We start from the raw sequence: 16957 nt of genomic DNA, 5'->3' as shown, positions 1-16957 counted from the left end.
TGTAAAAACAATAAGCAACGAGCATATTATGAAAATGCGTGTAGAAACTATATGCGATAAATTCAAAAGCCAACTTTTCCATTTACAGCTTATGACGTAGATTTTAAGTTATGCTATGAGAAAAACAACAATCACGTTTTAGCTTGCAATACTCAACTGTGCATTATGAATGATCTGGAACCCAAGCATAGCTGTGGCAATTAAAACTGAAAAACAACAGCAGCTAAGTAGCTAATATGTAATATGTGACTAACTAATGACGTAGGTGCGCCAATTTTAATTAATGTCATAAGTTTTAATTAATTGCATAAGCAAACGCAATAACATATATTATGAGAATAGCAAGATTTTTTTTCCTTTTTGTGTTTGTTCTTTTTTTTTTTTGTTTTCTGTATTGTCTACGATGTTCTTAGCATGGGGAACTCCAAGTACTTTTTATTAAAACTCAGAATAAGGTTTTCTATACTCTAATTTTGAATATACTTGATTTAAATTTAGAAAAAAAAAACCCCCAATTTTTAATGAAACACTTATTGTGTGTTTTGTAATTAAATTTGCGAACAAAACAATTAAGAATGCTCTACTCGCGGCAGTTTGACTATAAGATACTCTGAACCCATATTTTAAATTAATTCATGTTCTAAAAATGTGAGGAAAAATTATAATGAGGTTCTGCAAAAAGATGTATGCGATCAGACACAGTGTTAAAATGGAGATGGAGATGGGCTAGGAAATTCATCAATTCGATAATTCCAAATCGTGCTACGAGCACATTAATGTCTCCCACTATTTTAATATTAAGTATAAAATGAGAATTTTCTCATTTTATGTTAATCAAGCGATTGAATAAATAAATTTGAATTTGAATGTTCATTCAAATCGAAACCTGGAATCAGAATCACTTTAACCGATTGAAATTTAGAATCGAAATCGAAATTTTCAAAATTTCCCTAAGTCCCATATCCCAGCGAAACACATATTATTTGTCCCGAAAATATTGTATCGTAACCAAAATATCGTAGCTCAACAAAATACAAGGGTAAGTAATCTTCGGTGTGCCTAAGATAACCGTGCTTTCTGGTTATATTTTTATTATTATTATTATTTTGCTTCTTTGTCAATTTCAATTTTGTTTACATGCTTTGATGGTCCGTTAGAAGCGGATTGAGAGAAAGCGAGAGAACGTGTGAGAGAGAGAGAGAGAGAGAGAGAGAGAGAGAGGGAGAGAAAGAGAGAGGGCAAATCTAGTTTGTTGCTCTCACAATCGCTCATCAATGCTCTCAGCAATGATTAGCACAAATCACAAGTCTCAATCCATAAGCGTTAAACAGACAAACAAAACCGAGGACAGGTTTTGAATATATAATCTGAACGTTAGCCATCGGGCTCTTATCGACAATACAAATATACAAAAATAAAATTTTCCCCTCAGTCAGTGTTCGTTGTTCTTAGCGCATGGGCGCTGTTTTGTCAATATCAAAGCGATCATGACGCGAACACAACTACAAGTGCCAATGGCATTGACAAAGTGCCTATTGCTTTTAATTTTATTCTGTTCCCGCACGTCTTACGCACAATTCGCAACTGCAACCTCATCGGCATCCTCGGGCGATTACGACGACTTCGGTGGCTGGCAGCAACAGCAAAATGGTGGCGGGGTTGGCTGGCAAACTAACGGCATAAGCGGAGCTAGACCTGGCATGAGACCACAGCAACCAATGCCTTGGAATGGTGGCGGCGACGGTGGTTGGACTGAAGGTGGCGGCGGTGGATGGAATGGAGGTGGAGGTGGATTCGGTGGTTGGAATGGAGGTGGCGGCGGTGGTTGGAATGGAGGCGGCGGTGGTTGGAATGGAGGCGGCGGCGGCAGGGGAGGTAGTCGACGCCGAACTTCTGGTTGGGGCGGTGGTAGACGAAATCATCCCAGACGGGGTGGTTGGGGAGGCGGTAGACAACCGCCACCTGGCTGGGGTGCTGGAGGACCCTGGGGAGGCAGCTCATATCCACCAGGATGGAACAATAACAATGGATCACCACCACCCGGCTGGGGAAATATGAACGGACAACAACCACCAAATGGATGGGGAAATGGAAACGGGCAACAACCACCGAATAGATGGATTGATGGAAACGGACAACAACCGGGAAATGTAAACTTTCAAGGCCCACCGGATGGATGGGGTATTGAACCTCAGCCCGGCGGGGACAATAACAATGGATCTTTCCAACCACCCCCCAGAAATGGCAATGGAAATTCTAATTCTACTGCTCCACCGCCACCCACACAACCCACCGAAAATACGCTGGTTGTTGGTAAAAATCGACCACCTCTGATCATTTCACCCACTCCGCCGCCTAAGCCCGACAATACAAACCTTCCACTAGTTGAACCTACGACTCCCAATCCCCCACAAATCGATGTGCGCATACTTTGATCGATTAGATAACTAAACATTATGTCTGTTGTATATACTATAGGTAACTTTAATAAATAACATAAATATTTATATATCATTTGCAATTTAATAAACACAAACACACAGCACAAAGCTCAATTGAATAAACTCAGAAAAAACACATTATCAGAGATTCGAACTCAAGTTTGTTTCTCGAATGTGAAAGGTTTAAGCACTTTGAAGTTATGGACTGCAAACAGGTTCGACAAGTTCAAAAAGAAATCCCCTAAGAAAGGGCGATGATACAAGAAAATATGTGAAGACATTATGCACTGCTGCAATGAAAAAAATCAACATTTTTTAGATAAGTAACAGCTCTTCTGATGATTAAAAAATTCCTCAGTTAGCCGTATATTACAAAGTTCCCAAAAGAAATACATATTTTTGATTTTATAATTCGTTTGGTTTATATTCGGTAATCGGTATAAGTGCAAAGATATATATAGTGATATGTGATATATGATTAATCTGAAAGAGTATTTAATTTTCACTGTGCCCAAAACACGTTTCTTTGTGTAGTTATTAATCTTAAGTGAATCAAAAAGTAATAAATATTTTATTAAACGACTCTAATTACGTTGCCATATTATTAAAATGAACAATCTGCGATTATTTTTCAAATCTGAATGAAATACAAATTACGTCAGTCTAAAGATTTATCTATCTATCTGATAACACTAGCACCGACACCTGACTTTCACCCCTGTTAATCCATAGGCCAGATCCGTTGTACCGATTGCACAGCATGTACAACTTTTAAGAGAACTTACAAGTTTTTACTCTGGACACCCAAGCGGATCCAATCCAAGTACAAAATATGGCTGATTAAATAATTATATATAAGTATTTCCATTTAATTTGCAATCACTCGCAACGTCAATCTGTATGAAGTAGATTTATTTATTCAAAAAAAAATATATTTTCATTTAATGCGCATTGTTTTTCTGGGAACAGGTTCGTCGAGTTCATAAATACATGAAAATAAATACAAATTAATACATGAAAAACGGCAAAGATTTTAATAAATTATGAAAAGAGAGTAATAAAGCTTATCTACTATTCATATAATCGAGTCGATAACATTTTAATCTTAATAGCCATGCTGCTTGTAGCCACCAACTCCAGCTGGATCTGATCTGCCATCTCCATAAGCTGGTCCGCTGGGTGCATAGTTTTGATGTTCATATTGACGCTCCCCATAGTAACCCTTCACTGGTCCCTGCACCGGTCTTGGATAGTAGCCACGGGCAGGAGGCGCCTGGCCATAGGGATGTCCAACAGCCCCTCCACCATTTCCATGGATATGTCCACCACCACCTCCATAGTAATAATCATAGCCATGATCGTAGCCCTCCTGTATAAGTGGTCCAGAAGGTCGTTCGGTTCCAGAAGGTCGTTCGGATCCATAATACGGAGGCGCCTGGCCATTGGAATGTCCAACAGTCCCTCCACCATTTCCATGGATATGTCCACCACCACCTCCATTGTCATAATCATAGACAGGACCGTTGACCTTCAGTATAAGTGGTCCATAATACGGAGGCGCCTGGCCATTGGGATGTTCAACAGTCGTTGTCGACGGTGGCGGCCTATGCTCATTGAGGCAATCACGAAATATGTCCAGCAACTTGTTTATCACATAGAAGGTCGGCTTGGTCTGTACACCTAGCAGGAGCGACAGCAAAATATATGAGAATCCAATGTTGAGCTGCATCTTTGTGACGATTAAATATTTATATGACAAACTCTTACTAGACTCTCGCTTATATAGCAAACGGACAACATGCTGATAATCAATACATATATATAATATATATTCCATAATAATATATAATATATTCAATATATTCAATTCATAACTACATAATGACGTTCCTAGAAAGAAGGTCAAAGTTTCTGCATGAAAATTGTGGGAATAACCCTCTGCATAAATATAGTGTATATAGAAATTCTGATATGTGAAATTGTCGACAAATGATCATAATTGAAAATGTATATTACATTATTTTACTTTCATATTTATATTAAAATCAATACAATTACTGCAATTACTTAGACAAACATTGACCATAACATATATGTATAAGTATTTCCATTTAATTTGCAATCACTCGCAGCGTCAATCTGTATGAAGATTTAATTATTCAAAAAAAAAAAAATATTTTCTTTTAACGCGCATTGTTCTTCTGGGAACAGGGTCGTCGAGTTCATAAATATATGAAAATAAATACAAATTAATACATGAAAAACGGCAAAGATTTTAATAAATTATGGAAAGAGAGTAATAAAGCTTCTCTACTATTCATATAATCGAGTCGATAACATTTTAATCTTAATAGCCATGCTGCTTGTAGCCACCAACTCTAGCTGGATCTGATCTGCCATAACCATGTCCATAAGCTGGTCCACTGGGTGCATAGTGATGATATTCATATTGAGGCTCCCCATAGTAACCCTTCACTGGTCCCTGCACCGGTCTTGGATAGTAGCCACGGGCAGGAGGCGCCTGGCCATAGGGATGTCCAACAGTCCCTCCACCATTTCCATAGCTATGTCCACCACCACCTCCATAGTAATAATCATAGCCATGATCGTAGCCCTCCTGTATAAGTGGTCCAGAAGGTCGTACGGGTTCATAATACGATGGCGGCCTGGAGTAATGGGGTCTATCATCCAGTGCGTCCAGCAACTTGTTTATCACATAGAAGGTCGGCTTGGCCTGTGCACCCAGCAGGAGCGACAGCAAAATATATGAGAATCCAATTTTGAGCTGCATCTTTGCTACGGTTTAATATTTATATGACAAATGCTTACTAGACTCTTGCTTATATAGCAAACGGACAACATGCTGATAATCAATACATATATGTAATATATATTCCATAATAAGAATATATAATGTTCAAGAATGTTGATGCTCCTAATCAGGTCACTCCGATGGTATTGAACCGACTGACAGTATCCGCGCAAAATGTTGACGTTCCTAGAAAGAAAGTCAAGGTTTCTGTATGAGAATTGTGGGAATAACACTCGGCATAAATATAGTGTATATAGAAATTCTGATATGTGAAATTGTCGACAAATTATCATAATTGAAAATGTATATTATGTTATTTTACTCTCATCGTAAATATATTAAAATCAATAGTTTTTGAATAAAAAATATCTCGTACTAAAATCTACAATTTTAATTTTTTTTTAATTCAATACAAATGAAGTGGCAATGAAATTCTTCATCATTCTGTACATGTCTCTAACATACATATGTAAAAATCATCTGCCGAATTTTCTAACGAACATTTTATGATAACTTCGCAAAAGAATATTTGAAATTTGAGGTGTGGCACAAGGAATTACCATCGCACTTTATTTTTATTATTTGAACAATTAATACATAGCCCGAAGCATAATTCGCCACTTGAGCAAAGCAAAATCCCCGCCTTTTAAAAGCTCATCTGTCATTAGCAATATTTAGCCTCTTAAATTGGTAAAGAGAGTTTCGTGTTCGGTTTTTTGCAAACATCATCTAATGATGTTTTTATTATTAACAGTTCAATGAGACAGAATCTCAGTCTAGCAATTGACATTAGCGATAACCCCAGCAGAAACAATCTAAGCTAAGCTATCTTTATATATACGAAGCGTGTGCTGTTATTGTCCAGTACCATTTTAGGCATCAACATGTGCTGGAGCATTACGCATTTAGTGCTGATATTGGCCCTGACTTTTAGCATAGCCGAGGCATCGTCGGCCTCGAACTATGCGCGCGATGAGAGCAACGAGGATACTAATACTGAATTCAATTTGGCCACCACATTCAAAGGGGGAATCACCAGCAATCGTCATCATGAACGCGCTCGTCTCAACTCACAGCTGTATCCGGATTTGAGGCAGCAACCAGCTGCAAGTTATCCATACGGTGATATTGATGGAGCTTCCGGTCATGAGAGTGGGGGCAGTGGCGTCGATCTACGTTCTGGCGCATACGCCGTGCCTGTTCCTCAGTCCGTCGATTATGCTGGACAACCAGCACAACAGTTGCCCGTAGCACCACCACCACCGGCATGCGGACGTCCTGCAACGGGTGTTTATCCGAATTCAGTTCCAACTGGTTGTCAACAGCCGAGCGGAGGACAGGCTGGCTATCCAATTCAACAATATCCACCTAATCAAAATCCACTGGCTGCGGCTCATTCTGGAGGTAATGCACCAAGCTATGGTACACATCAACCTGCCTATCAGCCCGCACCGTCTTCACAGCCTCCACAGCCCGGTTATGCATATCCCGGTCAACATCTGCCACAATATCCCGTCTATATGCCAGGTTATTATCCGGGCATGGGACCAGCAGCAATTGGTATGGCAGGCAACCTGCCAATAGTTAACTACCCCGCGGGAGTAGCACCATCAGCACCACCACCCGTCAGCTATCAGAATCAATATAACTATGCACCGCATCCAAGACCAGGACAAGGGGATCATTGGAATCACAGATATAAGGTGCAAACCGAATACACCGAGGATGGTGTACACAAGGGACCCTTTGGCGTGCTGAACAATCATGGAACGCAGGGCTACGGCAGTGGCTTTAGCAGCGGCTATAATGGTGCCTACAGCCGGCCAGGTTACTGAAAAGGCACACGTATAAGTTATGGTCATAAGTTAGGTGTAAGCTTCCTTACCTTCTTCGCCTGCTTTTCGGTGTCAGAAGGTGTCACTACGAGAGGCAGCTGCTTTGAAAAAATAAATAAACTTGATTTACTCGCACACAACCAAAAACCAAAGTAATTAGCAATGTATTCCGGGTTGCACCTTGAGCAAAAAAAAAAAAAAAAGAAGCAGAACGACGAGCAGCAACAGCACGAGGACAACTATTTATTTTTGTTGTTTTACCTTTGTCCTGGACGCCCTACCTTGCGAACCGGAAAAATAATCAGTGGCATTGCATTTGCGTAGAGCAAGAAGAACACAAAAGGAAATACAACTACCTGGTTGCAAGCAGCCGAAAAAAGCATTGTGCTCCATGCTTAAGAAAGGTGGTAGAAAACGTCAAGCAGACAGACAGACAAACAGACTGAGAGACTGACAGACAGGCATTGAGACAGACACGACCTTTTTATTTTCGGGCTCAAAATTGCAGCGGTAGAAATCGGTTATGTATGCAGTGATTTCTAGAAGACCGGCAACTAAGAACGAGGAGCGAGGTGCGGTGAACGGGCACCCGAGGATGTCGATGTCCTTGTTGATGTCCTGCGGCGCACATGCGCGCAGCCTGCCCAAAAATATAATTTGGCGCTAAAAATGTTGCAGACGCGCCAAAAAAAAATAAATACATGAGATTATTGATTTGTGTGTGCGTGTGTGTGTGTGTGTGTGTGTGTGTGTGACAAAGGATCAAATACTCACCTGAAGAAAATCAAAGAAAACTAGAGCGACACAAGAATGCCACAAATATATATATATGTATATAAAGATATGTGAAGTAATTTCACTTACCTAAAGACTTTCTCATCATGCAATTTCCACCCTTCAATATATATGTATATATATATATATATAATTTACATTATTTTTGAAAAGTGAGTGTGTGTGTGTTTATTGGTTATTCTTGACTGGCAGCGCATAATACATACATACATATACAAATACATATATGGGATAACATGGCATACGGAATACATACATAATACAATTACTTAGACAAACATTGAACATAATACATACATAAATATAAGTCATGAATGTTTAACAAATACAATAATCATCAGTTTACAACAACTACAACATATTACGTACATAAAATTGGAGGAACAAATCCCGGTTAGTTGTTAGTATCGTATATTATAGTAAGTAGTATCTGAAACATCTGTATAAATTTGTTGTTGCGTAGTAAAATCCATGTCAGAGCTTTGCTTGTGCTTAAAGTATGTGTGTAAAATTTATTGTTATTTTTGTTGTTCTTCTTGGGATTAAAAATAGCATAGCATATATTTAAATACAATCGATACATTTTTATTTATGGGTGGCGGTCAGTTGTGTCTAAACAATAAACGTGAAACAATGAAAAATTAATAATGGTTAATGGTTAATGGTAATGGTCATAATGGTAAATCAGTGAAGAAATGTTACAAAATAAAATAAAATTAAGTAAACATAAAAATATAAGATGTATAATATGCATATGAATATGATGAATTGGCTTCTTCTTAGTTATTTTCTTATTTGTTTTGTTGTGTTGGTGTTTAGGTCTTAATGTCTAAGTGAAGCGTAACATTTTTTTGTTCTTTCTTTCTTTTTCTTGTTTGTTTGTTTGTTTCTCGATTGTTAATTTGGCTAAATGGAAAAAGCTTGCTGTCGCTTACATCGATAATCTTGATATATTCTCATCCAGTGCACGAGTTGCTATCGTTCAGATCGAGATTGCATTGGAACATCTGCTGATTGCTGAGCAGCGGCACTTTGGCTACTTCATGAAAGATCTTGTGTGAATACTTGTTCCGTATCGTCTTGATTGTGGCCCGCGGCGTCCGATGCAGTCCCCCATTCAGCACGGGTATAATCTCGGCAAAATCTGCCAACTGATATCCCGTATAGTAGATCAGCGTTGAGCTCCAGGTCTTTTTGTGCACATTTGCGACGCCGCCATGCATGCGCAACGCCATAAATAGAGCAGCCGATGCCATCTGGGAATCACTAAATCCAATCGTCGCATAATCCATCAGCGATAGCTCCAAAATATAACGGGCCAGAGTCAGCGTGGGCATCTGCACATTGGCACAGCGGGCATAGCGGCGCAGGAAGCGATACGAGAGCGGAATGCCGAGATCATACTTGATGGTGCGCAACGTTTCCATCTCCATTTTGACCAGCTCCTCGTGATTGTACGCTCCATCGCAAATGTACAGGAAATCCTCAATTAAGGGCGGCTGACGTTCATCATATTTGCAGGCAATAAAGAAGGCAGCGGCGCCTAACAACTGCAACTTCTCCTTGTTGATCACCGTGCGGCACAAATAGAGATCGACGATTTTCACAGCCAAATAGAGCGTCTCATGGTTGAGTTCAAAAGTCTCCTGCACCTCGACCATCCAGTCGACGAGCAGTGTTCGCATCCAGGTGGTCAAATGTACTTGCTGCGGCATATAATCGTGTATGGGAAACTCTGGTTCACGCTTCTTTAAATAGTTGAATATATCCATGGCATAGTGGGAGACCTGGAACGGATCATCCCAATTTTTGCGATCAAAGTCCTCCACATCCGAGGGCACAGGTGGCACAGGCGTCAATTTGGCAGCAGCAGCAGCGGCAGCGGCTGCAATCATCATCGATTGCTGCACTACCGTTGGCTGGTCAGTCTTTTGTTGCAATTTGGCGGAGCGTCGACGGGTGGCCTCAAAGTTGCCCGAGAGACGCATCGAATCGCAGGTGGAGATGTCCTCCAGCGCAGACATATACAGGCTCTCCTCAGTCTTGTTAAAATCATTTGAGATGCGACGCACTGGCTTAACGACAGCCGCTGCTGCTGGCAGTGGTGGTGGCGGCGGTGCCGGCAATTTGAGCAAAGGCTGCGGCACTGCATCCGGCATGGCCATGGGCATGGCCATTGGTTTCTTGGCGGCCACTAGTGACTTACGCGTCTTTGGACGCGTCAGCGCCTCCTCGAACTTGTCGAGCACCTTGTGGCAGTTCTCCACGGCATCTTCTATCTTGCTTGAGGCGCGCGTCATTATTTTATTGGGCATGGAAGGGGCTGCTATGGCTGCGCCGGCGACGAACACGTTCCCATTGTCATTGTTCTTAGCATCCAGGAGCGTCTGCAGCTGCTGTGCTGTAGGTTTCTTGGGCGCTTGTACTTGCTGCTGTTGCTGCTGATCCTCTTCGCCGGGATGCAGGGTCATAATTTTCACATTGTTTGTCAAATTGCCCAGCGCCGTGCGCTTGATCTTATCATTTTTGATGGGACTATTGTCCGCTTTGCGCTTGCCGCGCGTCTGCATATTCTCCATATTTGGATCGATGTTGTTTTGGTTGTGGTTCCCACCCGCCGCCACCCGTCGGCTCAGCCCCTTTCCACGCAACGGTAAAACTCCCTTTATGACCGCTGTCTGACTGCTAGCAGCCGCTGCTCGAGTTGTGCCCTTAATTGGCGCCATTTTGAATTGCTGTCGTCGTGGTTGTTGTTGTCCTGCTGCACACTGCGCTTTCGTGCCGTGCGTGTTTTTGTTGTTGGGCTGATGTTGTTCTTGTTGTTTTTACTGCCGTTTTGGTACTTTGGTCTCGCGCTCCGTTATAGCTTTGTTTAATTGTGAATAGACGAATTGTTTTAAGTGAGTTGTTTGCTTATTTATTGTTATTTTTTTGTAAGCGTCTGAGCGTCTTATAAAACTCACTTTGATTCACTTTGACTTATGGCGCTTGGGCTGCTCTGCTCATAACGGCGCTTGCAAAGATACAAAAGTGAAAAACAGCGCCAGCTGCAAAAATCAAAAAACGTGATGTTGGCTGCGGCGTCTGTTTTGTAGGGTTGTCGTTCGAATATTCATAATGTATACGTTGCCACCACGTTACAAATGCTTGGCGCGTAATCTATGTCCACCGGAGCCATTCAAGTCGAGGTAAAAGATGAGATGATGCAATATTGCATTTGAACTTAACGTATGAAAAGTCGATACAGTATGTAGATTGCTATGAGGTGCCTTATTTTAGACTAATCACAAACACAAAGAAAGAAAATATGTGCCATTTTAGTTAAAACTTAAAGCCCTTAGTCGATAAGAAATGTATTTAAAGTACAATTAAATTACCGAATATATTTCTACTGCTCTAAAAAAATCAAATTAAAATCTAGTTAAATGCAATCTGGCAACGTAAATACTTAATGAAGAACGATGCTAATTTGAACTTAACGTGTAATTTGTATATATAAAATGTGATTAGTGTGATAAGCACTAAGCATACAATACAAATAATTCAATTAAAGTATTTGTAAATATTCTTTGGGGTGCATATTTTATTAACACATACTTATCCTTGATTTAGAAAAACGCCCAGATTTATAGAAGCAACCAGTTGATTGTGACAAATGCATTGCTGAGAGCAACCATAAGGAATAATTAACTCTAGTTAAGGGACACATTTGCCAAATTATATTTGGTTGCAGGCAATCTCGTCGCCGAGTTCTTTGGTGATCCATCGACAACAGCACTGGTTGTTGTTGAATCACCGATGCCTAGGCAGAGATAAAATATGGTGGCACCCCGGAATTGCAGGCAACTTTTCTTATATAGCCGGGTTATTGATCTCTCTGATGGGCTGTCGAAAACACAGATACCAAGTAAATATGATTCACGCTGATGCTCATCGTTGGCAGCACAAAAATGAGACGCACAGGCGCCTTGACGCCTCTATAGAACAACAAATAGAGTCATCAAAGGGGCTGATTGGTGTTATAAGTTATATGTTGTTGTTGTTTTAATTGGACTAATCACAGATAAAGAGTTAAAATACAGATATTACTTCCAAAGCTTGATGACACCGTCTCGCGATGCCGATGCTATATAGATTTGACCCTTATCCTTGCACATGAGTAAATCGGTAATCGCATCGTGATGACTTGCCTTGGGCATATCCGGTCCCGATCTGGGACTCTCTTCGATCGAATTGCGCAACTGTTGCGAGTCGCCTGCGTTGCACTTAGGAATGATTTGCTCCTCAATCACCTGGCTGCCATCGATGAGACGGGCACTACAATAATCCAAAGATAAATATGTGATAAAATCTGAGAATCCGTAGCATAAATATAGTTACCTATAGTTAAAGGATACATTTGTCAAGTTATCATTGGCTGCGGGCACTTTCAGTGCCGAGTTCTTTGGTGATCCAATGTCCCAGTATCTGATGCGTTGATCCGAGCTACCCGTCAAAATAAATGGCGATCCATCGACAACTCCACTTAAGATGCCGCAATTTGTTGCCGGATCATTGAGACTGGTGTTTGTAAGCACCGGTGCCGAACTGGCCCAGAGCACCGTTTGTCGCTGACCCGTCTCAATGTTCCACACAGACACCTCATTGTTCGACTGCGAGGCGGAGATCAAATACGATGGCTCCGTGGGATGGCAGGCGACTTTCCTTATCCACGAGTCCGCCGGATGCTTAATCTCTGTTATGGGCAGCCGAAATCGCAGATCCCAGCAAATGTGCTTGCCCCCACTGGTGCCCGTTGCCAGCCACGAGCCCGTTGGATCTGCACAGATGGTCGTAATTACGCCGTGACGCAACTCATTCTGCAAACGCCAGGCGCTATGCTGCATCCGGGTATCCCAGGCCACAATGCCGCCATAGAGTGTGGCATAAACAATGACACTCTGCGCTGCCTGATCATAGGCATGCATATCCACAACTGGTCCATCATTATTATGTTCTCTGCAAGAAAAACTGGATTAGTCTATGCCCCATTATAATGTGAAAATTGTAGAATATATATTTTACTTCTGATCCAGTGCCTGTTGCAGCGTCATCTTGGTGGAATTGCGATCGATGCGCATGATGAGCAAGCTGCCATCCTTGCCGCCCACCGCCAGCGATTGTCCAGCGTCACAGGCGGCAAGCGCATAGATTGGCGTCTGAGCGCAATAAACCTGGCGCGATTTATTAATGCCCTGATTGCCATTCAGTTTGCTGCAGTCCCACAGCCGAACAGTGCCATCGATGCTGCCGCTGGCAAACAGAGAACCATCGGGTCGTAGAGGGGCCAACTTAATTACCGACTCGGAATGCTCATGCAAATGGGCCACCAATGTGCCATTGAGACGCCAATTGGATGGATACGGTGTCACAAGCTTATCATAGTTGCAACGTTGCGAGAGTGCCAGGACATTATAGCGACGCTTGATCTTTAGCGTCAGCGACTCCAAGTCCTTGCAGCACTCCGACGAACGTTCCAGCGAATAATTGCGATCCGGCATCGTATATTCACCCAGTGAAGTGGCCGCGCTCACTGTGCTTGTCGGCACACCCAGCACCATGACGCCGGAGGCGGGACTGCCCGATGTGCCAGCGGTCATGTGGGGCGTAACAGCCGCATCGGATGCAGGCGATACCAGTGTGGGAGCATGTGCATCATTAGTGCCTATAATGAAAATAATTTAATTGAATGTAACAATTAGCAGCTATCGATCAGCGCCGGGCTACCAAACCTGAGACAGATATGGACGCAGAATGGGAAAATAGGTATTTATAATTAAAAATCTTACGATTATCAAGCAACATTTTGTTGGCCTTGTCGGCGAGTGGATATTCGTGGCATGCGACTTGTTTGCGGCTGACCACAATGCGTCCATTGGCCAGGCCTGCATCGTCGGGATCCTGCAGATCCTTGTGCTTCAACGATATCAAAAACGTTTTCATGGCCAACAGTTGCAGCTCGATCGTCTCCGTTAGTCCTTCCGAGTTGAGCCGCCTGAAAAGCTGCAGTGTTTTGGAAATGTGAGTGGTTCGCTGGAGAACGACCGAAATTGCCAAAGCACTTACATTGCGCAGTGTCTGTCCCATGTCCTCCAGCTGTGCCTGCGGCTGGCCGCTGTGGCGCGTGTTACTACGCAAACGCACCCGATCCTCGAGGGCGCCAACGAAATGCTGTATGTCCTGGAAACGCAACACGCTATCAAAGATCTGTCTGGGTATGGGCGGCAGCAGGCAGTCGAGCAGAATATGTGGCTTCTCCACTTGGATAACCGGCGCCTTGAGGAATCTACCAATCGCTGGCATAATCTTACACTGCACATCAATTGCGCTGAGATTGCGCGCCGTTGTGGCGATCATGCCACAGATCTCGTGACGCACCCACAAATTCGGATGGCACATATAACAGGCGGTCTCATTCACAATCTCCGTTACGGTGGGCTTTCTAATGTGTCCAAGCTCAATGAGTGTGGTTACCGCTCTAATGGCCTTGGCTATGACGAACTCCTCGCGATCGGTAAGTCCTTGTTGGAGTAGCGGCACCAATATATCCGACGCCTGCCAACCCACATAGCCAGCAACGCCCGCGATATTATCGTAGAAAGCACCGCGCAAGTTCTTATCATCATCGTTGAGGAAAGTCAGAATGTGAGCGAGAATCACTTCGCTGGCCTTCTCCTTGCCAAAGAACGCACACAGATCACAAATGCCCGACTCCATTAGTGTCTGCTTGACAATCGGTTGCGAGTCCGTCAACAAACTAAGCACCGCCAGACGCACAACGTCATGCAGAGCATTCAGCTCTGCTTCGTAGCGTGGAGTGGGCATCTCATTGGGTGCATTGCGTTGCGTCTCCTCCAGAAAATAGACAGCACTCTTTGCTAGCACTGCAATATTTCGGGCGAAAGCAACGCGTACAATTACCGCACTTGATTCGCTGGCCAGATCGGAGATGTAGGGCAGGATGTATTCGGGGAAGACGTTGGCATCACTGCGTGGAATGTCCTTCACCATGCTCAGGCAGGCTGTCAGCGTTTCAAAGGCCTGAACCTGTACCTTTGCCGTCGACTTTTGCGCCAAATTAAGCTGAAATGTGTTTGAGAGAATGAGATGAAGAGTAAGATTTGTCAAGTAAATCTCAATACATACAATGTAGGGCAATATGCGATCCAGTATGGTCTCCGAGGTGGTATATTTGGATAGCTTTTGCAGCAGCTGCAGTGCAGCAATTTTCGTACTTGACTGCTTCAGTCCACGAATGCAAGAGGTAACCACTGTGATGATTAATATTAGGCCATCCTGTTCCGGTGGCAGGCGTTCACATTTAATCGGATCCCTTTTCTCCGGGTTGTGTTCGTCCTCGTCACTGGGTGTCAAGTCCTGTGCTTGTGTCAGCACCTTGATACAGTGTCCAATATCCTTGTGCAGACACTGTATCTTATCATCTGGCGACATAATTGGCGTCGATGAGAACATTTGCAAATACGACTGCAGAAATGAGTAAAAATATTCAGGAAATAGTTGATCACGTTCCTGATCCAAATAATCCTCGGCGCTCCTGCGATTCATCGAATTAATGTCAATCATAGATGCCAGCAAATTACGCAATCGCTCGTTCTCAATCCCAGCCAAGTGTTTCTCCACCAACTCTCGTTCCCCGAGTCTATAAGCGAGCAGCTGCGACAGCTCGAATGGAGCAGTGCCCTCCGTCCATAGCTCAAGCAGCGCGCAACTGCAAGTTATAATTGAATTAATATTCTTTACTGTCATTTAATTGTGCATAATATCAAGACTTACCCAGCGGAAAAGATATCCATAGCCGGCTGTAGAGTGTTTCCTGCATATGAGGTCGGCACACGTATTATCGAATCGGAGTGTATAACCGACATATTTGCATTATAGGGATCATCCTCTGAGGACAGAGTTTTTACAAAGCGTTCGGGAGCTATGTAGCAAGTGCGACGTCGACTTGTATCAAAGAAATATGTATAATCAGCTGGATTATCTTCGGGCAGATATGTGGGCTTGAACGATGCAAAATCCGACAATAGAATCCAATTCCACGAAGTAATCAATATGTTCTCCAGCTTAATATCGCCGTGACAGATCTTCTGCTTGTGACACTGATTCAGAGCGCATAGTATCTGAAATGTGATCCACTTTTTCTCCAGCACAGTTAAAAATGGTCGCGTGGACACGCGATCATAAAGACTATGCTTCACATACTCGCGCATTATGTAGGCCGCCTTATCAATGAGCTGGAAAGGATTAAATATCTATCAGGTATATATTTTTGCGAAAAATCTAATTGCGTCCAAACCTCGACTCGCTGGAAGGGCAAACAATTAACGGCATTCGCCAGCGTTAATATTTTCTTGATGCTCTCCAAACGCTCCTTGTGATCCTCCAACGGTAATGTCGGATCATGTTTGACAAATACTTTCACAACAATTAAGCCCTCATCGGTTTTGGCTTTGGCAACCTTAAAGAAACGCGTACTGCCCATGCTGTGGGTGGATGAGAAACGTCACAAATTATTAATTATTATACATACGTATACATGCGTGTATATACACATTCATACTTATGTATATAGCACATATAGTAGTAGTCATAGCACAGCTGTTAAATTTTATACTCACTTCAAGTCGAAAATGATTTCGTTGCCAAACTGGCCCGAAAAGTAGTGTTCCACTGCATAGATCTGCGATGGTGCAATGCCAACCAATTGATTACCCATTTTCCTGGCATTTGCTCCTATCTGCCGATCACAACACTCGCTTTTTTCGCTATTTGTTTTGTTTTTTATAGCACAAAAATGCAGCTAACACTTTTTCTTGTTGGTGTATTTTCGTGCAGGGTTGCCAAATACGAAATTAAAAACAAAAAGAAAAAAAGTGCTGGCAAACGTGACCTTAACAGCTGTTGTGCTTGCAGCAGCTATCGATTTATTTTAAACACGCGCGCTTAGCTAGTTTTCGAATACATATATACTAGAGATAAGAAATGCAAACGTAAGCGTCTGTTTAAAGTTCGAA

General features: G+C 42.5%; 5 protein-coding genes across 5 annotated transcripts; 2 read left to right on the top strand and 3 right to left on the bottom strand.

The window, feature by feature from the left end:
- Positions 1-1435: 1435 nt before the first annotated feature.
- Positions 1436-2507, top strand: LOC6568615 (heterogeneous nuclear ribonucleoprotein 87F). The gene has a single exon (XM_001994384.3). The coding sequence runs from the start codon at positions 1488-1490 to the stop codon at positions 2433-2435; it is 948 nt and encodes a 315-aa protein (XP_001994420.1). The 5' UTR covers positions 1436-1487; the 3' UTR covers positions 2436-2507.
- A 2281-nt stretch (positions 2508-4788) lies between these two features.
- On the bottom strand, positions 4789-5232 carry LOC6568617 (5'-3' exoribonuclease 2). The gene has a single exon (XM_001994386.1). The coding sequence runs from the start codon at positions 5230-5232 to the stop codon at positions 4789-4791; it is 444 nt and encodes a 147-aa protein (XP_001994422.1).
- An 886-nt stretch (positions 5233-6118) lies between these two features.
- LOC6568618 (translation initiation factor IF-2) lies at positions 6119-7235 on the top strand. The gene has a single exon (XM_001994387.2). It carries the CDS (start codon positions 6138-6140, stop codon positions 7086-7088), a length of 951 nt encoding a protein of 316 aa, XP_001994423.1. The 5' UTR covers positions 6119-6137; the 3' UTR covers positions 7089-7235.
- A 1209-nt stretch (positions 7236-8444) lies between these two features.
- LOC6568619 (G2/mitotic-specific cyclin-B3) lies at positions 8445-10915 on the bottom strand. Its single transcript, XM_001994388.2, has 2 exons — positions 10847-10915; positions 8445-10749 (listed from the first exon to the last, which is right to left on the bottom strand). The coding sequence occupies exon 2, from the start codon at positions 10607-10609 to the stop codon at positions 8840-8842; it is 1770 nt and encodes a 589-aa protein (XP_001994424.1). The 5' UTR covers positions 10610-10749; positions 10847-10915; the 3' UTR covers positions 8445-8839.
- Positions 10916-11902: 987 nt separating this feature from the next.
- On the bottom strand, positions 11903-16751 carry LOC6568620 (phosphoinositide 3-kinase regulatory subunit 4). The gene is made up of 9 exons (XM_001994389.3): positions 16562-16751; positions 16240-16426; positions 15717-16177; positions 15069-15651; positions 13989-15005; positions 13712-13925; positions 12948-13587; positions 12264-12881; positions 11903-12200 (listed from the first exon to the last, which is right to left on the bottom strand). The coding sequence occupies exons 1-9, from the start codon at positions 16657-16659 to the stop codon at positions 11969-11971; spliced, it is 4050 nt and encodes a 1349-aa protein (XP_001994425.1). The 5' UTR covers positions 16660-16751; the 3' UTR covers positions 11903-11968.
- Between the last annotated feature and the right edge of the window lie 206 nt (positions 16752-16957).

The sequence above is a fragment of the Drosophila grimshawi genome, unplaced genomic scaffold (assembly GCF_018153295.1).
Source record: "Drosophila grimshawi isolate 15287-2541.00 unplaced genomic scaffold, ASM1815329v1 contig_311, whole genome shotgun sequence".
NCBI classification, from domain to species: Eukaryota; Metazoa; Arthropoda; class Insecta; order Diptera; family Drosophilidae; genus Drosophila; species Drosophila grimshawi.
This window is presented reverse-complemented; position numbering and strand designations above follow the sequence as displayed.